The 25,139-nt window shown below is 44.0% G+C and overlaps 1 protein-coding gene across 2 annotated transcripts in view; it reads right to left on the reverse strand.

Annotated features, from left to right (window-relative positions):
• Window positions 1–828: 828 nt before the first annotated feature.
• FBXO16 (F-box protein 16) overlaps window positions 829–25,139 on the reverse strand; it is a 36,673-nt gene continuing 12,362 nt past the window's right edge. Inside the window, exons 2-9 of one of the 2 annotated variants that reach the window (XM_060754699.2) lie at window positions 24,110–24,213; window positions 20,065–20,100; window positions 17,040–17,246; window positions 15,590–15,754; window positions 13,841–14,073; window positions 8,686–8,791; window positions 4,977–5,202; window positions 829–1,812 (exon numbers count right to left, since the gene is read on the reverse strand). In XM_060754699.2, coding sequence (XP_060610682.2) covers window positions 1,733–1,812; window positions 4,977–5,202; window positions 8,686–8,791; window positions 13,841–14,073; window positions 15,590–15,754; window positions 17,040–17,246; window positions 20,065–20,100; window positions 24,110–24,205 — 1,149 coding nt within the window. In that variant the 5' untranslated portion in view covers window positions 24,206–24,213 and the 3' untranslated portion in view covers window positions 829–1,732. Of the gene's footprint in view, window positions 1,813–4,976; window positions 5,203–5,758; window positions 6,253–8,685; window positions 8,792–13,840; window positions 14,074–15,589; window positions 15,755–17,039; window positions 17,247–20,064; window positions 20,101–24,109; window positions 24,214–25,139 lie in introns of those variants that run through there. The other variant, XM_067462585.1, reaches the window with a different exon arrangement.

Below are 25,139 nucleotides of genomic sequence, written 5' to 3' on the forward strand. Positions count from 1 at the left end.
ATAAGGAAGGGAGCTGGTGGCTGACCAAATATAAGAAAGAGCCAGAGAACTGCAAGGGGAAGGTGTGAAACCCATTTGTGTGATGCTGACTCAGGCAAATTTGGAATGATAATAGTGTTTATTCATGCTATATGAAATGTTCTGGTTTACCATATACCCAAAATGAAAAAAGTCTTTCCCTGCTCTTCTTTTCAATTTGTTAATTTTATTCCACATCCAAACTAAATTTCTCCAATATCAAACTATTATTCTTCTGTGCCTTGAAAGTGTTTCTAATTTATGACAATTCTATAAGGTAAACAGGGGTTTCTTAGGTTAGTTCAGAGGCAAGTGTCGCAACTCAGGGTAGCTTCACCTTGCTCAAGACACCACCACACACCAAGGCTGTAGTTTTTGTAATTTATTGAGAAAAAGCAAAATCAAAGCAGAGAAATAAAGATGCAAAAGTTCAATAGGCAAAACAGAGTCTTAAATGCAATGGCAAAGTTCCCAAGATCCAAAGGCAAATAACATGAAGCATAATCCCTTAGCAATGGTCAAACATGAGTCCATGGTAGACAGGTAAAATCAGGATCAAAATCCAAGTTCCAAAGAAGCCAGGAGCATTCTGCAAAAGCCAAGGTAATTCCACAGAAGTTAACAGGGAAAGAGCAACATTGGACTGACAAGAAATGCCTGTCGGCTACATCATTAAATAAGTTTCCCTGAAATGAAAGCATTGCATTGACCTTTGACTTCACGCTTGCTTGCAAGATGTGTGCTTCTGCGAATTCTTAATTATAAACGATCCTTTACACTCAATGAATCACTATTATTTTTAATAGTCTCCACCTGCACTTGTGGAGTTTCACTATCTCTATCAAAAGGCACATTCCTTTCCCCAGGGAACAGGCTTGCTGTTTCTTCTTCAGAAGCCACACTATCAGCCCTGTCTGGAACATGTACAGGAATCTGTAACCCATCAGCCTCCTCGTCATCCTGCAGAAAGTCAGGCTCAGAAGGCCCAGCAGGCCCAGAAGGCCCAAACAATTCAGTCTCAGACTCAAGCTCAGACTGAGCCACAACAGCGAGTTGTCTTTGCCTTCCTCTGAGACCAAGGCCCCTTGTACACTGCCATATAAAATCCAGATTATCTGCAGTGGACTGGATTATATGACAGTGCAGACCCATATAGTCATAATAATGTGGGTTATCTGATAATCTGGATTATATACGGGAGTGTAGAAGGGGCCTAAGAGAGTTTGCACAGCTGACAAGGGATTCAAACCCAGAATCATGATCCAGTTCTCAAACCAATACACCAGGCTGGCTCCTGTAACAACCCTGGAAGATAATGGAAGAGGATAGAGAAATGTGGTTATAGACAGCATGCATGTATTCATTGTATAAATCCGCTCACAAAGCAAAAATCAATAAAAATATATTAAAAAAAAAAACAATCCTGTGAGGCTGGTAGCCATCTCTTGCAATGGCTGGGAGATTGTGACTAGTCCAAGGCTGAGTAGTAATAAGTTCCTCAGTGAGCAAAGGTTTAACTCCAGGTTGTCCTTCTTGTCCGTCATACTGGAAACAAAGACATGATGAATGTGTGATGTCTATGGTTAATTTGACTTACGGCGGTCCTATGAATGACAGGCCTCCAAGTCACCAATTCTTAATCAGAGAAGCTGCTTTCAAGCAGCAAATGGTCCTTTTTCATTCAACAGTGATGCTGAGAAGATGAAGGAAGACTTTATCTGTTGTCTCGTTCCACATCGGACCCTCGTCCGGACAGTGGGATCTCCCAGGGTTGGCTCTCGAAGAGAGGAGAGGCTGGAACAGGGGAAAAGACAGAGCACTTAGGCCCCATCTTTTGGAAAACCAGAATCTCCATAATCTTTTGGAGAAAAATTGCATTCACAATAATTTGAGCATCATAACCTTTTGTAAAAAGTATGATCTTCCAGAGAAGAGCCAAAACCTCATTTGAGTATAATCTTCTCTTCTGCGGTATACATCCCCATATATCCACATATACTTATTCAAGACAATTTGGTTAGACTGATAACCTAGTTGATTCTGATCTGTTAAGAACAGGATTATGTCACAAGAAATTCAATGTGCAGATTTGACAAATATGAATTTAATATGATGTGTGGGAATGAATGAAAGGATGTATGAATGGAATTAATAATTTTGGAAACCCCAGTATAATATTAAGCCCTGCAATGACTAACTACCTACTTGCTGGACTTGCTCATGAGAAACCCTGATAAGAACGGGACAGTGATAAAGGAAATGTTTGCAACCTTCCTTATGTTAAGAAGGAAGTCAACACAAGCCTTGTGTTTGTCAACACCAATCAAGAAGATCAACATCTGGCCAGGAAACTGAGATGGATCCAGGATGGAAGACGTCTATCATTCACTTACAACTTTGGGACTACATCAACAGAATATTCCTATAAAAGACTCAGCTTAATAATGCTCAAGTGTGGCAGACCTGAGGAGTCTGGTTCACCCGCTATGCTCTGCTACATGGGAAGGAGAGAGATAGTGTACCTATGGATAGTGGCAGATCTGCAAGGGAGCAGTCTGGTCACTTTGGGGCTTCTTTCTCAAGGGAAAAGGAAGAAGTGTGCTTTGGAGTCTTAGATTTTGTGCAGGGAGTCCGGTTTTGCTGTATGAAAAACAGAGATCTGGTCCCTGGCATTGTTCTTAGGGAAAGGATGCATTTCGGCATTTTGAAGTTATTTGCTTCATTTATATACTGCTTTTCTCAGCCCTTAGGTGACTCATGAAGTTATGGAAGTTTTTAAGTAATGAAGTTACTGGAAGTTTTGGAACTATACGTTCGCAGGCTGCAGGAAAGCAGGGTCTGGCCTAGCAAGTTGCTTCTCCAAGGAGGGAGAAAAATGATATGGTAATATTTGGATGCATGTGGATAAATGCGTGTACATGTGGTGTGAATGTTGAGTGAAAATGTAATTCCCCTTCCTTTGTTTCTTAACCAATGTAATTGTAAATCCAATGTAGTTGCATAGAATCTGAATGTCCGTATGTCCAATGTCATTCTTTGTCTAAACGTTTTCTGTAATCTGATATACCTTCTCACACTGGAAATTGCAATAAAAAGAACCTATGCTTCAAAGTTATTGAAAAGTACCGTAATTCATGACAATTATGCCAATGCACAAAAACAGCAGAGTTTCAGAAGTGTTCTTTTCAGCTGCCCAAAAATATATCTCCTCTCCCCTTAAATATTTTGTTTCTATATCATGCTCTCAAGATGCAAAAAATAAAGTAGACATCATTAAAAGGAACATATCTAGTTTGCTCACAACCTTCATGTATTCACCATACAGGTAGATAAATTACAGATAGGATTGAAGTACTCTCTGTGCAGATAGAAGCAGAATCCTAGAGTTGGAAGAGACCTCGTGGGCCATGCAGTCCAACCCCTTTCTGCCAGGAAGAAGCCTCTAAGATCTTGGAGTCCTTGTGGACAGCAAGTAAAACATGAGCCAACAATGTCATGTGGCGGCAAAAAAGCCAATGGGATTTTGACCTGCATCAATAGGAGCATAGTGTCTAAATCTAGGGAAGTCATGCTCCCCATGCTCTATTCTGCTTTGGTTAGACCACACCTGGAATATTGGGTCCAATTCTGGGCACCACGATTGAAAAGAGATATTGACAAGCTGGAATGTGTCCAGAGGAGGGCGACTAAAATGATCCAGGGTCTGGAGAACAAGCCATATGAAGAGCGGCTTAGAGAGCTGGGCAAATTTAGCCTGAAGAAGAGAAGGCTGAGAGGAGACATGATCAAGGCCATGTATAAATATGTAATAGGAAGTCATAGGGAGGAGGGAGCGAACTTGTTTTCTGCTGCCCTTGAGACTAGGACACAATGGAACAATGGCTTCAAACTACAAGAAAGGAGATTCCATCTGAACATTAGGAAGAACTTCCTGACTGTGAGAGCTGTTCAGCAGTGGAACTCTCTGCCCCGGAGTGTGGTAGAGGCTCCTTCTTTGGAAGCTTTTAAACAGAGGCTGGATGGCCATCTGTCAAGAGTGCTTTGAATGCAATATTCCTGCTTCTTGGCAGAATGGGGTTGGACTGGATGGCCCATGAGGTCTCTTCCAACTCTATGATTCTATGATTCTACCACACTCAGGGGCAGAGAGTTCCACTGCTGAAAACTTTTCACAGTCATGAAGTTCTTCCTAATGTTCAGGCAGAATCTCCTTTCCTGTAGTTCGAAGCCATTGTTCTGGATCCTAGTATCTAGGGCAGCAGAAAACAAGCTTGCTCCCTCCCCTCACATATTGAGCCATCATTTCTCCTCTCCGCTTTCTCTTCTGCAGGCTAAACATGCTCAGCTCTTTAAGCTGCTCCTCATGGGGCTTGTTCTCCAGACAAGCCCTTTTAGTCGCCCTCCTCCATTCCAGCTTAGAGTCAACATATCCCTTCAGTTTTGGCACCCAGAATGGGACACGTTGTGATTCCAGGTGTGGTCTGACCAAGATAACACAGGGTATCTTTCTTACAATCAACAGCAACGTGGGTTTGCTCTTAATAGTCCAAAGCCTAATGGCATCTGTGCTCTAAAATAGAATCTGAGCTCTGAGAAGCCTCAGATCCGATCATGTGGTCTGCAGCCACACTCACAACTTCAAGAAACATAGAGTAAAAGAGAAAGCTGCATACCAAAGCATACATATACAATACAATAAGCAAAAAAAGAAAATACAAGTGGAGTCTTTCCAACAGCATCTACACTGCTGTTATAATGCAGATTGAACAGCATTATACGGTAAGTGTAGCACAGACATGGTCAAACTTTGGCCCTCCAGGTGTTTTGGACTTCAACTCCCACAATTCCTAACAGCCTATTGTTTGACCATGCCTGTAATAGGAGATGCATAAAGTAACTCTTCCACTGTACATTACACTGAAGTGATATTGGATTTGGGCAGCAGGCTGCTTACTAACTTGGTGAGCTTCGGCTGGTCCGGACAAAGGCCTTCTTTCCTCTCTCGCTCAGCTTCGGGACTGGCCCCCAAGCAGGCCCTGGCCGTATCCCAGCATTCCACTGGGTGCTCCGGGCAAGGGCCTTGGCCGTTGCTTTGACCAATGGATAGCCACTTGGCTCAAAGGTGGCCCAGGTGGGGCGGGAGGGAACTTTTGGCTGCGATCCGAGATCTACGGAGAGAGACATCTAGGAAGCAAGACAGGAGAGCATAAAGCCAAGAAACCCAAAACAACAAACTGCTTGCACTTTTCATTTACGGCATGACATGACAGTGTGCTATAAATGCTCTTCTACCATTAAAAAATCCAGACATATGAGTAAACCTGAACAGAAGCAATAGGTTGGCATGGGCCAATTTCACCCCTCCAGGTGTTTTGGACTTCAATTCAGCCCATCCCTTGTTTGGGTATCAGCCAGCACGTCAACGACTTAAATCAAGAAATAGTTTTCTAAGATCTACAGAGACACTCGCTGGAACATCCCAGCAAGTGAGAGTCCAAAAGTGGCAGGCTCAAACCCAGAACCTCAATCAATGGCTGATACCAAATGAGAGACTCCCCCCTGGGCACACAGAGGACTGGGCGACTTGGAAGGCGCTGAACAGATGGCGCTCTGGCACCACGAGATGCAGAGCCAACCTTCAGAAATGGGGCCACAAAGTGGAATCCACGACATGCGAGTGTGGAGAAGAGCAAACTACAGACCACCTGCTGCAATGCAACCTGAGCCCCACCACATGCACAATGGAGGACCTTCTTGCAGCAACACCAGAGGCACTCCAAGTGGCCAGATACTCGTCAAAGGACATTTAATCAACTACCAAGCTTGCAAATTCTGCGTTTTGTCTGTCTGTCTGTTTGTTTGTTTTTGTTAAAAATATAATAAAAATGTCTGCTTGCTGATGACACGATAAATAAAATAACACAGGTAATGTCAAAAGGCAGGTTGTAGTTTCACTTAGTTAGAAAGCAAGCCCTTCTGTGATTGGCAGGAGATGACAAGACAACCTGAGCAGGTGAGCATGCAAGGGCTTAAGGTGTCAGGGAGGCCGACGCTGTGGCATGACAGGATGATGGGACGTTACGGTAGCAGGCAGAATGGAACCCCACCCCGACCCCAATCTGCCCCTCAGGCGTGGGCTTAACACACAAAGGACTGCAGACCGCCAATGCTCCATCCAGCTTCCTCTACCTGGTTCCCACATTCCTGCGTTCTTGGCGCCACTGCCCCGGGCTGCTGCAGGAGAAGGGAGCAAAACATTGTTAAATCCCAATGCCTGGGGAGGATGGCATCTGCCAAACATGACAGGAACAACAGGCTTTGAATGGAGCTGGTCCCTTCTGCCTTCAAAACATCACAAGCCTAGGCAGAGGCACAGACAGAAGAGATATGGGGACTGACAGAAATATAGTTAAGATGTGGACACTAACAGAAATGGACAAGTTAATCATTTTGTCGAGTGATAAATCACTGGACACATTCTTAGAGGAATGGAAATCTTTCTCTCAATGTACATCTGAGGGAGAGGAAAGGAGGTTATGTATGAGTTTGGAGGCATAAACTCTTGGGTTATTCAATTGTACATTTGAAAACAAGCAGAAGTAAAGCCCTTGCAAGACATAAGGGAGAAGTACAAATATTAAACTAGAGAGAAACCAACAAAAGGGAATGGGAAAAGATCTTTTAAAAATAATGTATGTACGTATGTATGTTAGAGTAACAATTAATTAGCTGTCAACAGCTAGTTGACAAGAAAAGGAAAGCCTTCCAAACATGGCAGAGAGACGTCTAAGAAAAAGACAGCCAGTGCAAAAGTTGAAGTCCAAAGAAGGACAGGAGAACTCAAGAACATCTGGTGGACAAAGGAGACTGAAGAAATCCAACACCTGGCAGATACCTATGGTGCTCAGGGATTTTTCAAAGCCACAAAGGTCATCTATGAACCAACAAACCATGGCATACAGCATCTATGCTCATCAGATGGAACCAAACTTCTGAAGGACAAAAAATCAATTGCACTATGTTGGAAAGAACACTACCAAAGCCTCCTGAATCGCAGCTCCCATGTGGCCGAAGAGGTTCTCTCACAAATCCCACAACAAAAAGCCAAGGATGACCTTACAGCACTGCCTAGTTTGGAAGAAGTCAGCGATGCCATCGGCCAACAAAAAAAATAACTGTTGCATCCCAGTTCAAGAAACGAGACCATAAGATTAAATCCACCACACTGGACTGTAGGAAACGCAATCCTTGTTTATTGATAAAAAATTGGTTACAAAAGAAAGGTAAATGCAAAGTCAAAAAGCCACAGAAAAAACACAGCAGTCAGTAGAATCTCTGAACTTGAGCAAAATTTCAAAAGCCACAATACAAGAACCAGGAACCTGTTAGCCTTTTACTAACCATGAACTTGAAAACTAGAAGCCTCTGAGATTACTGGCCATGGAACACAGGAATTCTGCCAAGGCACAGCCACAGTCCCAAATGTTGCTTGATCTAAAGAGGCACCCAGCAGGAGGCCTCTTAAACCAAAGAAACTATTCTTTGAAACGCCCCTTGACTTTGAAGCCTGGGCCTGTCTCTCCTGTAAACGATGTGACCTTCGTAGAAACTGGGAAACATTTCTGTCTCTAACTATCTGTTCTCTTCAGTCCTCATTAAAAACCCCAGGTGGAGAGATATCACGGCTAGCGATATCACGGCTAGCTTCCAAAACATTTTCCTCCAGCTGAGTTTCATTTTCATCGCCGCTGACCTCAGCATCAACAACAGATTCCACACTGTCAGGGTCAGGGAGAGCCTGCTCAGTTGGAAAAACTATCAGAGAATCCGGTTCACACAGATCAGGATCAGGCTGAACCCCAACAAAGCCAGCGGACCTGATGGGATCCCTGCTGAAATATTTGAAGAGAAATGGGCCAAGAAGAAGGCATGTCAAGCCAACCTTGACCGAGATCACTTTCCACCTGGAAACGGATGTCCGTACTGTGGAAGAGCATGCGGGTCAAGAATAGGGCTCCACGGTCACCTACGCACCCCCCACCAAGACACTACATATTCAGTCAACGAGGGATCGCCTAAGTAAGTAAGTAGAGTAAGTATGTTATGTGTACTCATGCATACGTATATACAAACAAAATACATATATACAATATATTTTATGTGTTCGTGGTTACTTTCTGTTACAAAGTTGAATAAAAAATTAAAAATGGAGACTTGTAAAGGTGCTATAAAAAAAAACACCTAGCTAGAGCTGAATGCTCCTGTGGAATCCAATGGGGATATAGGGCAGAGCGTTTGGGGTGAATACTGGAAAAAAGAGCCATCACAAACTCAGCACTGTAAGCCAGAGAGGAGTCCCCCCACTCTCTAAAAAAGATAAAACATTCATCCTGCATTTTTGGATGGATCAAACTGCCCGCCTAACCTTCCCAAGGCTGCATAGCATTCAAAAAGAAAACCATGTTCCTATGTAACACATCACCTGCCACGTGTCCAGGGGAGACTGACCAGAATAGTTCCAAATCTGGAAACTATGAATCCCGCTGAGGAGCATCTTAAAGAGCTGGGTATATTCAGCTTGGAGAAGAGAAGGTTGAAATGGGACATGTGTACCAATTTGAGTTTGCAGCGTAAGTTTAGAAGATCGACACGTCTCACAATACTTACCAAGGACTTGGCTTTCCGGAGTTTGTACGTTCCACTGTTTGGTCTCCTTTTCTTCTGAAAGGCTGCCAGGCTAAGGTCTGGGGTCAGACCCCCTCCTTTCTTTCTGCTGCAACAATCAAAAGAAAAGATTATATATTTGTTTAATCTACAACAACAACAACAAGAACAACAACAACAACACACAAGCTTGGGTACCTGGCGTTGCTCAGGTTATTTGAAAAAGTCATTTTTTTAATTTTACAAAATGCATAAGTGTGGGTGAACTACAGCTCACATCATGCCAGGTTAACCCCCTGATACCCTGTTTGGGTATCAACCAGCATGTCAACGACTTAAATCAAGACATAGTTTTCTTAGATCTACAGAGACACTCGCTGGAACACCCCAGCAAGCGAGAGTCCAAAAGTGGCAGCCCCAAACCCAGCACCTCAATCCATGGGTGATACCAGATGAGAGACTCCCCCCTGGGCACACAGAAGACTGGGTGACTTGGAAGGCGCTGAACAGACTGCGCTCTGGCACCACGAGATGCAGAGCCAACCTTAAGAAACAAAGTGGAATCCTCGGCATGCGAGTGCGGAGAAGAACAAACCACTGACCACCTGCTGCAATGCACCCTGAGCCCTGCCACATGCACCATGGAGGACCTTCTTGCGGCAACACCAGAGGCACTCCAAGTGGCCAGATACTGGTCAAAGGACATTTTACCAACTACCAAATTTGCAAAATCTGTGTGTTTTTTTCCTTCTTTTTCTTTTTAATCTGTGTGTTTGTTTTGCTCTGTTAGAATTGTAATATAATGGTATGGTTGCTGATGACACGATAAATAAATAAATAACCCCCTGAAACTCCATATTTTGGGCAAGTTTGCTCTCTAGATGCTCCATCAGTGGGGTCCGTGTGGTCTCTGGCTGCAGGATATAATACAGCTCCCACCATGATGGGTCAGTTCCCCTCAAATCCCTCCAGTATGTTCAGTTGGTCATGGTGGTTTATTTATTTATTTACTATTTATTTACTTCATTTATATACCGCTTTTCTCAGCCCTCGGGCGACTCAAAGCGGTTAACAACAGCAAAATTCAATGCAAAAACATCACAAAATGAATATGGGACAGTTAAAAACAGTAGCATCATCAACAATTAAACATCAATATAACGATCATTAACATCTCATCGGTAAAATCAGAATCCAGTCTTGTCATCCATTATTCTGTATTCCTATGTTCAATTACACTGTTTAATCGAATGCTTGTTCGAACAGCCAGGTCTTCACTTTCCTCCGAAACGCCAGCAGGGAGGGGGCCAATCTGATATCTGTAGGAAGGGCGTTCCACAGCCGAGGGGCCACCACTGAGAAGGCCCTGTCTCTCGTCCCCACCAGGCGCGCCTGTGATGCAGGCAGGACCAAGAGCCTCCCCAGATGATTGTATGAATCTATACTGGATTGTATGAATCTATACTGCCAGATAGTCTGGGATCGGATCTTGGGATATATTTATAGCAGTGTAGATCCAGTCCTAGTAATCCTTATCTGAGGTCTATGTGACCAACACAACATGTAGTCAGAGCTCTTTCATTGTTTAAGAGGATGTCTCCAGGCTCTGGTGCTATATATAGCCGTAACATCTGGTTGATGGCCCTGGGCTCATAATAATGCAGTTGCAGCATTTCTAACACAGCACATACAACAGAGCTCAGCAAACAATGCAGGCCAAGGGGAGATGTCAGCTACTGTCAAAATGGAGTTGTTCAGGCTTGTTAAAACAGTTCAGTTTTTAATTTCTATTTTTACCAACATCCCATAGCCCTCAATGCATTACATGGGCTACTGGCTTGTTCAGTTTCAAACCTATAAATATTAAAATCACACCTGTATGTTTACTCTGTTTTAACTTTAGTTCACCGAAGCTCTAGGTGCTCTTACTGCCTATTACAGGGAAAACCAACTGATCCCTAATCCATCTAAAACACAGACATGCGCCTTTCACCTTAAGAACAGACAAGCATCCCGAGCTCTGAGGATTACCTGGGAAGGAATCCCACTGGAGCATTGCAGCGCACCCAAATACCTGGGAGTCACTTTGGACCGTGCTCTGACCTACAAGAAGCACTGCCTGAACATCAAGCAAAAAGTGGGCGCGAGAAACAACATCATACGAAAGCTGGCTGGCACAACCTGGGGATCACAACCAGACACAGTGAAGATATCTGCCCTTGCGCTATGCTACTCTGCTGCTGAGTATGCATGCCCAGTGTGGAACACATCTCACCACACTAAAACAGTAGATGTGGCTCTTAATGAGACATGCCGCATTATCACGGAGTGTCTGCGCCCTACACCACTGGATAAATTACACTGCTTAGCCGGTATTGCACCACCTGACATCCACCGGGAAGTAGCAGCCAATAGTGAAAGGACCAAGGCAGAGACATCTCCAGCTCATCCCCTGTTTGGGTATCAACCAGCATGTCAACGACATAAATCAAGACATAGTTTTCTTAAATCTACAGAGATACTCGCTGGAACACCCCAGCAAGCGAGAGTCCAAAAGTGGCAGGCCCAAACCCAGCACCTCAATCCATGGGTGATACCAGATGAGAGACTCCCCCCTGGGCACACAGAAGACCGGGCGACTTGGAAGGCGCTGAACAGACTGCGCTCTGGCACCACAAGATGCAGAGCCAACCTCAAGAAATGGGGCCACAAAGTGGAATCCACGGCATGCGAGTGTGGAGAAGAGCAAACCACTGACCACCTGCAGCAATGCACCCTGAGCCCTGCCACGTGCACACTTGCGGCAACACCAGAGGCACTCCAAGTGGCCAGATACTAGTCAAAGGACATTTAACCAACTACCAAATTTGCAAAATCTGTGTGTTTTTCCCTTTTATTTTAATTTGTGTGTTTGTTTTGCTCTGTTAGGATTGTAATACAATGGTATGGTTGCTGATGACACGATAAATAAATAACTTTAGTTTCATGTATTTTAATACGTGTGTGCTTTAATATGTGCATCTATGGGTGTACTTTATCTATCTCAGAGAGGCAGGTAATAAATACGTTGTTGTTGAAGGCTTTCATGGCCGGAATCACTGGGTTGTTGTAGGTTTTTTCGAGCTTTATGGCCATGGTCTAGAGGCATTCTCTCCTGACGTTTCCTCACTACCTCTGAGGATGCTTGCCATAGATGTCCCCTGCTTCCTGGCAGGGGGTTGGACTGGATGGCCCATGAGGTCTCTTCCAACTCTTTGATTCTATGATTCTATGCAGGCGAAACGTCAGGAGAGAATAGGTGACCATAGGATGAAGTCTTTCTAGGTGCAAAGATTACTGCAGATGCAGACTGTAGCCAGGAAATCAGAAGACGCTTACTTCTTGGGAGGAGAGCAATGTCCAGTCTCGATAAAATAGTGAAGAGTAGAGACATCAGACTGGCAACAAAGATCCATTGCCTAGCCCAAGCCATGGTCTTCCCTGTAGTAACCTACGGATGTGAGAGCTGGACCTTAGGGAAGGCTGAGCGAAGGAAGATCGATGCTTTTGAGCTGTGGTGTTGGAGGAAAGTGCTGAGAGTGCCTTGGACTGCGAGAAGATCCAACCAGTCCATCCTCCAGGAAATAAAGCCCGGCTGCTCACTGGAGGGAAAGATACTAGAGACAAAGTTGAAGTACTTTGGCCACATCATGAGGAGACAGGAAAGCCTAGAGAAGACAATTATGCTGGGGAAAGTGGAAGGCAAAAGGAAGAGGGGCCGACCAAGGGCAAGATGGATGGATGGCATCCTTGAAGTGACTGGACTGACCTTGAGGGAGCTGGGGGTGGTAACGGCCGACAGGGAGCTCTGGCGCAGGCTGGTCCATGAGGTCACGAAGAGTCAGAGACGACTGAACGAATGAACAACAACAAAGGATGAAGTCAACTTGAAACAACTAACAACAATCTAGCATAGCAAAAAAAAAAAAAAAAGGAAAGGAAAAGACATTGGGAGTAGCACTAGAAACTCTTCAGAATCTAACCTGAGTGTGCTATTAATCAGAAAAGAACACAACTTGCACAATCTATTGTCAAAGGCTTTCATGGCTGGAATCACTGGGCTGTTGTGTGTTTTCTGGGCTGTATGGCCACGTTCCAGAAGCATTCTCTCCTGACATTTTGCCCACATCTATGGCAGGCATCTTCAGAGGCTGTGAGGGTGCCTGTCATAGATGTGGGTGAAACCTCAGGAGAGAATGCTTCTAGAACACGGCCATACAGCCCGGGAAACACACAACAACTCAGAACTTTCACAGGTTACGAAGGGCCCTTCCACACAGCCATATAACCCAGAATAGCACAGCAGACAATCCACAATATCGGCTTTGAACTGGATTATCTGAGTCCTGGCTGGAATCACTGGGCTGTTGTGTGTTTTCTGGGCTGTATGGCCATGTTCCAGAAGCATTCTCTCCTGACATTTTGCCCACATCTATGGCAGGCATCTTCAAAGGCTGTGAGGATGCCTGTCATAGACGTGGGTGAAACCTCAGGAGATAATGCTTCTGGAACATGGCCATACAGCCCAGAAAACACACAACGACTCAGAACTTTCACAGGCTACAAAGGGCCCTTCCACACAGCCATATAACCCAGAATAGCAAGGCAGACAATCCATAATATCGGCTTTGAATTAGATTATCTGAGTCCACGCTGCCATATAATCCAGTTCAATGTGGGTTTTATACAGCTGTGTGAAAGGGGCCTTGGGTCCCTTCTACACTGCCATATGAAATCCAGATTACTGGCTTTGAACTGGATTATCTGGCAGTGTAGACTCAAAGATGATATTGTAGATTGTCTGCCGTGCTATTCTGGGTTATATGGCTTTGAACTGGATTATCTGGCAGTGTAGACTCAGATAATTCTGTTCAAAGCATAAAATGTGGATTGTTTTGATAATCTGGATTATATGGCAGTGTCGAAGGAGTCTTACTCGTAACCTCCAATCCCAAACATACAAAAACAATGCAAAAGGTGAATGGCAGGCTTGCACAGTGATGAATAAGGCAGCGCTGCCATCACCTGTCCCAGCAACAAGGCAACCATCAAACACAGCAATTGTGCTATTTAATTTTGTTTGACAAATAAAGGGGATGGCAATTCGGGTGTGCCTTACGCTTGTCTCGCTTGCTCAATGGGATCAAAGTTGTCCAAGTAATTGAACCTGACGGTGTCTGTCGGATGCTTATCGGAGGAGCGCCACGGAGGGAGCTCTTTCCTCTCCTTCCTGGCCTTCTTTCCTAAGAGAGACGCAGCCTGGAGAACCGAGAACAGGGAGGGCTTGGCCTCTGGGGTCTCTTTCACCAAAGGCTGGACATCCGGCACCACAAAATCCTCTTTGGGTGGGACCTAAAGAGGTGGGAGAACGACACATAAGAATAGAAATGAATGCAGTGGCAATTCCTTTTACCTTGCTTGTGCAAGACCTTTTCTCTATGGTCCCCAGACTATTGCTGGGAAACTGTTCTTCCACCAGATGACAAACAACCATGGGGGCTTCATCACAGAAGTATGAATTGCCCACCCCCAAAAGGGGACAAATTTCCATCCTCTGACTCCTATTCTGCACAGTACCTGTTTTCTTTCCCAATGTTTTTATGAGTGATGGTCACTCGTTGGCCCGATTGGTGTATTGTTTCTGAATTTGATGTCAATTCGTCCAATGGTTTTTGAACTATGTTAATCCCACAAGCTAACATTACATTTTTATTTATATAGATGATGATGATGATGATGATGATTATTATTATTATTACTAGCCACCCCCTGCCATACGTTGCTGTGGCCCAGTCTGTGAATATGTGTTTTGTGTGTGTAAAAAGGTTGTCCCCTGACATTAAGTCCAGTCATGTCTGACGCTGGGGTGTGGTGCTCATCTCCATTTCTAAGCCGAAGAGCCGGCGTTGTCCATAGACACCATGGTCATGTGGCTACCATGACTGCATTGAGCGCCGTTACCTCCCGCCGTAGTGGTACCTATTGATGTACTCACATTTGCATGTTTCCAAACTGCTAGGTTGGCAGAAGCTAGGGCTGACATCGGAAGCTCACGCCGCTCCCCGGAATTGAACCTGTGACCTTTCGGTCAACAAGCCCAGCAGCTCAGTTCTTTAACCCACTGCACCATTGTGTATATGGTGTATATATTTGTGTATTTGCGTATGTGTGTGTGTGTGTATGTGTGTGTATGTATGTATATATATGTGTGTGTGTGTGGTTTTGCGAATGTGTTGTAATGTATTTTTGATTTTTTTTATTTTAAAATATCTTTTGCTGTGTTTTTCAATGTTTTTTTCTGAGTGATGGTCACTTGTTGGCCTGATTGGTGTATTGTGTCCAAATTTGTGTCAAGTCTCCCAATGGTTTTTGAGTTATGTTAATCCCACAAATGAACATTACATTTTTATTTATATAGATTATTATTATTATCTGGGAAGTTGCATGTAGTGTAGCCCATAGGTCACACTCTTCCCACACCTTTTCAAGAATCACAATTTTTGCTCTAAGGACCAATAATGGCTCTCCAGGGTTGCAGGTAACAATTGTATTCTACATCAGGTAAAAGTGTTTAGAAAACCAAAATATTCCCTGTGGGAAAGAAAAAAAATTGTGTGCCCTTGCACATGGAGAGATACACATACATGAAGCCACCCCCACAAGTTTTCTGATTTTGTCAGTTTCATGGAAAATACTGCTTCGGTGTATGGTTTTTAAGGAGAGGCGGGATGACCATCTTTCAGGAGGGCTTTGATTGGTATTCATGCCTAGGAGAAGGGGGTTGGACTGGATGGCTCTTGTGGTCTCTTCCGACTCTACGCTTCTATCATCTCAAGAGGCTTCTCCACCCCAGGAATCATAGACGTACCTTATGCCGGATGACCTGGAGTGCATCAACATTCTCAATGTAGTTTCTCTTCCAGATCCCCTGCTCAAAAGGAGATGGGGAGAAATTGATGTACCACCCAAAACGCAGGCATTTTGGTATCCAGATCTGATCCAGCTCCGTCAAGAATTTCCAGTGCCAGCTTACCTGAGAAAACCAGAAGCACCAGTCAAGGGTGATGTGATGTGGCGGCAAAAAATGTGATGTGGCGGCAAAAAAAGCCAATGGGATTTTGGCCTGCATCAATAGGAGCATAGTGTCTAGATCTAAGGAAGTAATGCTACCCCTCTATTCTGCTTTGGTTAGACCACATCTGGAATATTGTGTCCAATTCTGGACACCACAATTCAAGAGAGATATTGACAAGCTGGAATGTGTCCAGAGGAGGGCGACTAAAATGATCAAGGGTCTGGAAAACAAGCCCTATGAGGAGCGGCTTAGGGAACTGGGCATGTTTAGCCTGAAGAAGAGAAGGCTGAGAGGAGATATGATAGCCATGTATAAATATGTGAGAGGAAGCCACAGGGAGGAGGGAGCAAGCTTGTTTTCTGCTTCCTTGGAGACTAGGACGCGGAACAATGGCTTCAAACTACAAGAGAGGAGATTCCATCTGAACATGAGGAAGAACTTCCTGACTGTGAGAGCCGTTCAGCAGTGGAACTCTCTGCCCCGGAGTGTGGTGGAGGCTCCTTCTTTGGAAGCTTTTAAGCAGAGGCTGGATGGCCATCTGTCAGGGGTGATTTGAATGAAATATTCCTGCTTCTTGGCAGAATGGGGTTAGACTGGATGGCCCAGGAGGTCTCTTCCAACTCTTTGATTCTATGATTCTATTATTCTAAGGGACACACCTGCAGCAACAAGCAGGATGCACAACACAAGTGTAAACACAGTACAGGTTGAGTATTTCTTATCCAAAGCTCTGGGGACCAGAAGTGTTTTCTATTTCTGAGGCAATGGGATATCTTGCACCGGGATTGTGGCACACCTGGCTGAGTGTCAGCTGCATTAAGATTACTCTGACCAAAAAGGTCATGAGTTTGAAGCCAGCCCAGGTTGGAGTGGGTTTCCAACCAATTGTGTATAGTATAACGAGACAAAAGGTTTGCTAGGGCAGACCCTCTTTCACTCAGACTCAGCCCCCCCCCCCCCCCCCCCGAATCAAACTCAGCTCCCCCCGAATCAAAATCCTGGCTACGGGCCTGAGTGAAACATACAATGTCTAGAAAAGTGATGGGCTCTTCTACTCTCAATGCTTCTGAAAGGAAGCCTGATGGCCATCTGTCAGGAATGCATGTCTTCTTCTCTGGCCAGAAGAAGTTGGACTGGAGGGCCCTGAGGTGAGAGTCTCCTCTAATAGTATTCTAGACAAAACCTATCCAAGCTCTGCACCGCTCTGTTGCACCAACCAATCCAGCCACATGCTGAGCTTTACCTGAGCGCATCGGGAGAGACTCCAGGGGTCCAAGAAGGAAAAGATGTAGAGGGACAACGCCCTGGGAAGCTTGGTGGTAAAATCCAGCGCTTCGACCGGCATCCGCTCCTGCAAGTGCTTGAAGCAGAACTTGAGCTGCGGGAAGGAGCAGCGTTCTAGGAAATCCCCTAAAATCCTCCGCCTCTGAACGTCCGTCCACTTGTCAAACTGGGAAAGTAAAGGTGGAGACACAGGACAGGTGGGTTGGAGGCACCTTGGAACAGTTCCCCAGAGAGGCGGCTTTCCTGACCCCAAAATATTTTGCAGACAGCAATACTGATAGGCATATACTCTACTACTTTTTGTCCCTTGAAAGGCAATGGGGAATTGTAGGAGTTGGAGTCCAAAACACCTGGAAGGTCCAAGTTTGCCCTTGCCTGCTCTAGACGAGTGATTCCCAAGCTGGGAAACCCTAGAGTTCTGCAAAAACATTGGAGGGATTTCATGAAAAACATTATCTATATAAATAAAAATGTAATGTTTGTTTGTGGGATTAGCATAACTCAAAAACCACTGAACAAATTGACACCAAATTTGGACACAATACACGTATCAGGCCAACGTGTGACCGTCACTCATAAAAACACTGAAAAACACAGCAGAAGCAACTTAAAAAGTAAAAAAAAACAAACATTACAACGCATGTGCAAAACCATATATATATGCAAATACACATATATACACATATAAACAAATATATATACACACACAAAACACATATACACATACTGGTCCACAGCAATGTGTGGCAGGGGGTGACTAGTATATCTATCTATCTATCTAAATAAATAAATAAATGAATGAATGAATGAATAAATAAATAAAAGTGTAATGTTAGTTTGTGGGATTAACATAACCCAAAAACCACTGGACGAATTGACACCAAATTTGGACACAATATGCCTATCAGGCCAACGAGTGACCATCACTCATAAAAATACTGAAAAACACAAAGGAAGAGACTTAAAAAGCCATAAAATAAAAATACATTACAACACATGCACAAAACCACATATATTTATGCGCGCACACATATATACACATATGCACAAATATATACATACACACACATATATATACACACATACAATACATATACACAGACTGGGCCACAGCAACACGTGACAAAGGACAGCTAGTGTGTGTGTGTGTATAATCCATGCCAGGGTAGGAAGATCTTATCGAAACTCAATGTACCTCTGCTTTCAAAATGAAAATTTGTGCCACTGAATAGCTTTTGGGCAGAACTAATAGACTTATAGCTGGAAAGGCTATCCAAACTCTACTCTCCCAAACTCAACTTTAGGAGTAAGGCTCCTTCTACACTGCCATATAATCCAGATTATCAAAGCAGATAATCCACATTATCAGTTTTGGACTGGATTACATGAGTCTACACTGCCATATAATCCAGTTCAAAGCAGATTATCTGGACTTTATATGGCAGTGTAGAAGAGGCCTAAATTGGGATGCTGCCCTGGATTTACAGATTCAGCTGTCAGATATAAAGTCCAATTTCAAAACTATTTTAAGTACAAAAACAGATCCATTTCATTCTTTGCTTTGGGTGAGAATACAATATTTCCTTGTTTCAAAATGAAGGATTGTGGTTATTTTAAAAATATTTTCTCTTGATTTCCAAGATTACGACACTATACAAAATACCCAGGCCCCTTCTATACTGCCATATAATCCAGATTATCAAAGCAAATAGTCCACATTATCTGTTTTGAATTTTTTTTCTGTATCAGGAGTGACTTGAGAAACTGAAAGTCGCTTTTGGTGTGAGAGAATTGGCTGTCTGCAAGGATATTACCCAGGGGACGTCCGGTTGTTTTACCATCCTTGCAGGAGGCTTCTCTCGTGTCCCCACATGGGGAGCTGGAGCTGACAGAGGGAGCTCAACCCATTGTCATATAATCCAGTTCAATGCAAATAACCTGGATTTTATATGGTAGTACAGATGGAGCATCAGGCAATATCAGTAGATGTTTTGTCTTCAATGGAAATGCATTACCACTGCACAATTAGAAATGTTTTATACCACTTTAACGACTACAGTGCTATGGAAGTTTATGGAAGCATTTGGCCAACCCTGGGAATATCCACATAGCAGGATTCATAGCCATTTCATAGAATGATAGAATCATAATCATAGAATCAAAGAGTTGGAAGAGACCTCATGGGCCATCCAGTCCAACCCCATTCTGCCAAGAAGCAGGAATATTGCATTCAAATCACCCCTGACAGATGGCCATCCAGCCCCTGTTTAAAAGCTTCCAAAGAAGGAGCCTCCACCACACTCCGGGGCAGAGAGTTCCACTGCTGAACGGCTCTCACAGTCAGGAAGTTCTTCCTCATGTTCAGATGGAATCTCCTTTCTTGTAGTTTGAAGCCATTGTTCCATTGCGTCCTAGTCTCCAGGGAAGCAGAAAACAAGCTTGCTCCCTCCTCCCTGTGGCTTCCTCTCACATATTTATACATGGCTATCATATCCCCTCTCAGCCTTCTCTTCTTCAGGCTAAACATGCCCAGCTCCTTAAGCCACTCCTCATAGGGCTTGTTCTCCAGACCCTTTATCATTTTAGTCATCCTTGATCATTTTAGTCATTTTACTCACATTTGATATGACTTTAACTGCTGTGGGTCTATTGTGTCAAATCCTGAGATTTGTAGTTTAGTGATGTAGTCCACAACTTAAAATATCAGTTTTCTGGAAGATAATTCTAAGTAACTCACCAAACGACATGTTTCGGGACTTTATACATTTTCTAAGTTCTTCAGCATGATTCTATGGTATATTTTCACCATAATTAGCTTTCAAGAGGCTAACTTTCTGTGTCAATGGCACAAATGACAAGCACGAGGCATTTCTTGGCATGGACTGGTCTGAACTGAGTGCTGGAGGCTTTGCGCACTTCAATTAAAGTACAATTAAAAGAGATTAAGCGAGGCGGGGGGCATAATTAACAAAAAAGATGATTACCCATTTTCCTAACAAGTTTCTTCTCTCTTCAAATACCTAAGGAAAACAATCAGGAAGAAATGGTTTTTAAAAGAGATTCAAGGAGGAAGGACTCAACAGCCTGTTAGAAATTACTTGTGTAAATAATCACCATCGTCTGCATCATTTGCAGGACTGATATCTGCAATTTAATGTCTCCACCTCTAACTCGAGGAAATGTGGAGGCATGGCTGTATTTCCTCTCCTCCCATATGTTTACTTATTTATTTAAAACATTTATGTTCCACCCTTCTCACTCTGAAGGGGACCAGGAAGGGAGTTCCATAGCTGGGGAGCAATCACCGAGAAGGCCCTGTCTCTCGTCCCCGCCAATCGCGCCTGTGACAATACACAGCATATACACGGCAAAAATTCAATGTCGGGACACAAATTCACATACATAAACATTAAAAAACATTTATCAAAATATTAAAATACACCATTTAAAACAGCCCTAGTCATCCACGTCAAATCTAATTGGCCTGGTCATCTTTCCTATTGCTGCTTTATTGCTCTGTCCCAAAAGTTTGGTCCCACAGCCAAGTTTTCACCATCCTTCTAAAAGACAGGAGGGAGGAGGACGACCTGATCTCACCAGGAAGGGAGTTCCATAGCCAGGGAGCAATCACCGAGAAGGCCCTGTCTCTCTTCCCCACCAATCGCGCCTGTGACAATGGCGGGACGAAAGCAGGGCCTTGTTGTGGTTCAGCTTGATGAGCCTAAAACTGAGCCCTCTTGTGAGCCTGAAATGTTCCCTGATGAAGAGGATGATGGGATTCAGATTTCTGGGCCTGCTTCTTTCTCTGTGCCTCTTGCAGACAGTGCACCGGAGAGGTCAACAAGTCAGTTCTCATGGGAAAAGAATGCCAGTGAGTTAGATAACGACCAGGTGCAGAGGCCTTCTCTTTCTCAGCCGTCTCACGCTGATAGAGAAGAGAGCTTTGATAGTGATTTAATGAGCAGGCAGGAACGCTTAGATTGGCGGGTCAGGAGGAGTTCACGGATAGCCAGCAAGAAAGAAGCTAGGTCGGTGAAAGGTCACCGTAATGCTTTCATGTTGGCAAGAGCTAAATGTTTTCATTGGCAAAAAGTATTTAGGCTTCTGGTTAACAGGGGGAAGGTGTCAGTTCAACGTGGCTTTTGGCATGAAAACTTCTATGGAATAATCTTGGCTCTACAGCAGCACGCTTTGGGCTTCCTGCATCGTGATTCTTGGGGCTTGTGTTTCACTGTTTTTACCATGGACTCTGATTTGACCATTGCTTTAAGGATTATGTTTTATGTTCTTACCTGAGAACCTTTGGAACTGTGTTTTGCATTGTCTTTAGAACTCTGCATTGCTTATTCTATGTTTTGACTTGGATTTTTCCTCAATAAAATACAAAATCTACAGCTCTTGTGTGGTGGTGTTTGGGAGCAAAGTGCAGCCTACTCTGAGTTGCAACAGGCCTCCCCGGACGACCTTAATCTCCGCAATGGTACATAGGGTTCGGACAGGTAATTTGGGCCTTTATAGGCCAAAGCCAGCACTTTGAATTGTGCCCTGTAGAAACTGGCAGCCAGTGGAGCTGGTGTAACATGGGAGTTGTACGCTCCCTGTACCCCAGTTATTAACCTGGCTGCCTCTCGTTGGACTATTTGAAGCTTCTGATCAGTCTTCAAAGGCAACCCCATGTAGAGTGCATTGCAGTAGTCTATCCTAGATGTAATGAGAGCATGGACCACCGTGGCCAAGTCTGACTTCCCAAGATATGGGTGTAGCTGGTGCACAGGTTTTAATTGTGCGAACGCTCCCCTGGCCACCGCTGCAATCTGGGATTCCAGGCTCAGTGATGAGTCCAGGAGGACCCCCAAGATGAGAACCTGTGCCTTCAAGGGGAGTGTAACCCCATTCAACACAGGCTGTGACCCTATGCCCTGTTCAGCCTTGCAACTGACCAGGGGGACCTCTGTCTTGTTTGGATTCAACTTCAATTTGCTTGCCCTCATCCAGACTGTCACAGCAGCCAGGCACTGGTTCAGGACTTGGACAATATTCCTATATTTACCTACAGTCTTCTTGTAGGAGAGAGAGATGTCTTTGTTACAAGGCGATGGCAAATGTCCCGGAGAGATAGAATTACAACTCTCCCCGGTTAATGTATTTGCGTTTTATTTTCCAAAGTGCACCTCACAGGCTTTAATCATAAAAGCATGCAATGTTTGCTTTCGGGGCCCTTACACATCCATCAGGGTAGTGACATGATCCATTAGGAAACTAAAGCTTGTTTGTTAATCCCTTATAAAATCATCACTGTTGATATAACCACCCCAAAGTTTCATTCCATCAAACAGAAAAGAAAGGGAAGAAAAGGTAAAGGAAAGAAGAGGAACACGAACTAGGACTAGGCATATATAAAGTAAAGGTAAAGGTTTTCTCCTGACATTAAGTCCAGCCGTGTCCGACTCTGAGGGTTGGTGCTCATCTCTATTTCTAAGCCGAAGAGCCGGCGTTGTCCATAGACACCTCCAAGGTCATGTGGCCGGCATGACTGCATGGAGCGGCGTCACCTTCCCACTGGAGTGGTAGCTATTCATCTACTCACATTTGCATATTTCCGAACTGCTAGGCTGGCAGAAGCTGGGGCTGACAGTGGGAGCTCACGCTGCTCCCTGGTTTCAAACCTGCGACCTTTTGGTCAGCAAATTCAGCAGCTCAGTGGCTTAAGTCACTACGCTACCAGGGGCTCCCAAAAATACATTTTTAAGATAGAATATGAGCTGAAAATACACATTTGTGTGCAACTAATGCAGCAAAGTCTTGCAGTCACAGAACAACAGATTGCAAATATTTTATCCTCCCAGTCTTGGAGTACAGATTTTTGTAATACAAAAGCATGTAGGTCCAACTACATTAAGTGCACAATGCAGGGATATAATTTCATTGTGGACTCCGAGGCCCCTTCTAAACTGCCATATAATCCAATATAATCCAAATTATCAAATAGATAATCCAGATTGGTGGGGACGAGAGACAGGGTCTTCTCAGTAGGGTCCACCGCTAAGAAGGCCCTGTCTCTCGTCACTGCCAATTGTGCCTGCAAGGAAGGTGAGACCAAGAGCAGAACCTCCCCACACGATCTTAAGACTCCTTATGTAGGCATTGAATGTTTGACATTGTTATGTTGGAATCCACCCTGAGTCCCCTTGGGGAGATACGGCAGAATACAAATAAAGTAGTAGTTATTATTATTATTATTATTATTATTATTATTATTAGAAACACAACAAGTTGAGCACACAGCAAACAAGATCAGTCTGCTGGCTGTTGTATTGGAACACTTCCCAAGTGTCTAGGACTGTGTGATGTATCGGTGAATAATGCGTGCAGATCCCAGTAAGGTGGCCTTTTGCAGCTGGCAGATGGTAATCTTGTCAGTGCCGATTGTGTTTAAGTGCAGACCAAGGTCTTTAGGCACTGCACCTAGTGTGCCGATCACCACTGGGACCACCTTTACTGGTTTGTGCCAGAGTTTTTGCAGTTCAGCCTTTAAATCCTCATATCATGCCATCTTTTCCAGTTGTTTCTCCTCCTCCTCCTCCTCCTCCTCCTCCTCCTCCTCCTCCTCCTCCTCCTCTTCTTCTTCTTATTCTTATTATTATTGGGGCATTTTACCATGTTTGGGTGGAGTTTCTGGATGATTTTAGGCAAAAGGAAGTGAGTGGAAGTCACTTCCTAGTCACTTCCTGTTTCAAAAAAGGTCTGCCCTCGATTTTAATTGGATGGGAGGCAAATAATGTGATGGACATGTCCCACATACTCCCCAAAGGGCATTTGGGAGTATTTCAGGGCAAAATTATGCATTTGATAAATTTTGCAGCAAAGGAGAAATGACATGCTGTAGAGGGCATTTTTGAGCATTCTGAAACAAAATGATTACCATAATTTTTGACCCATAAAGGGACCTGGGTCCACAAAATTGGCCCTGGGAGACAACATGTGGCCCATGGGTGGTCTTAGACGAACCCAACATTCTGAGATACTCACTTTATCATTCATGAGCTGGTGATTTAGTGGTGTCCACATGCTCATCTTGGTTTGCATCTTGGGGCCCTCCAGTTTTTTTGGAGGTGCAAATGCCATTCTTCTTCCTGTAGGAGACGACACAGATTGCATCAGGTTAGCTTCACAAGTCATAGAAGCAATTTTGATGCATTGCTACAAAGATGGAAGCTGTATAAGAAAATAGAAATATTAATCCTTAATTTGTTGATAGTAGAAATACAAGGTTGTGCTTTAAAAGAAAGCAGTTAGAATCATAGGAATGGAGCTGGAAGAGGCCACCATCTCATTCAACCCTTTGCCCTATTTCTGTAGTAAAACGAGTAAATAAAATACTTGTTCCAGAGCAGCACTGTTTTTTTTGCCACAGAAACATTCTGATTAGTTTGCCTTCACCTTCCTCTGAGGTGATAGAGTGAGCTAAGATCATCCAATGGATTTCTATGGCCGATCAGGTATTTGAACACCAGTCTCCAGCACTGTCCAATGCTCAAACCATAGCTCTCTAGTCTCACTAGCTCTCTAGTCTCCCCGTAACTGTTTCAGGGCTCCAAAAGGACACCTGAATCCTCAAAATATTTGGTGTTCATTTCCACTATCGAAGAAAGCATCTAGCACATGTATTTGGATACTGATGGCACCATCCCAGAAGAAGCAGAGATGGTGCTTGCACCTTCCGCCTGGCTTTGCTAGTTGACATTTGGGCAAGAAAGGTTTAATAGGTGAGCAGTGACATCTGGGGAAAACATGCAAGGCTGGGGTTAAAATTGCTGGAAGAAACATTAACCTTAGATATGTAGATGATACCACTTTAATGGCCAAAAGTGAGGAGGAGATGAGGAGCCTTCTAACCAAGGTGAAAGAAGAAAGTGCAAAAGCTGAGTTGCATTTAAACATTAAAAAAAACCAAGATGATGTCAACCAGACTGACTGATAACTGGCAAATAGAGTGAGAAAATGTGGCGGCTGTGACAGACTTTGTATTTCTAGATGCAAAGATGACTGCAGACACAGA

Source organism: Anolis sagrei, chromosome 1 (assembly GCF_037176765.1).
Source record: "Anolis sagrei isolate rAnoSag1 chromosome 1, rAnoSag1.mat, whole genome shotgun sequence".
Taxonomy (NCBI): Eukaryota; Metazoa; Chordata; class Lepidosauria; order Squamata; family Dactyloidae; genus Anolis; species Anolis sagrei.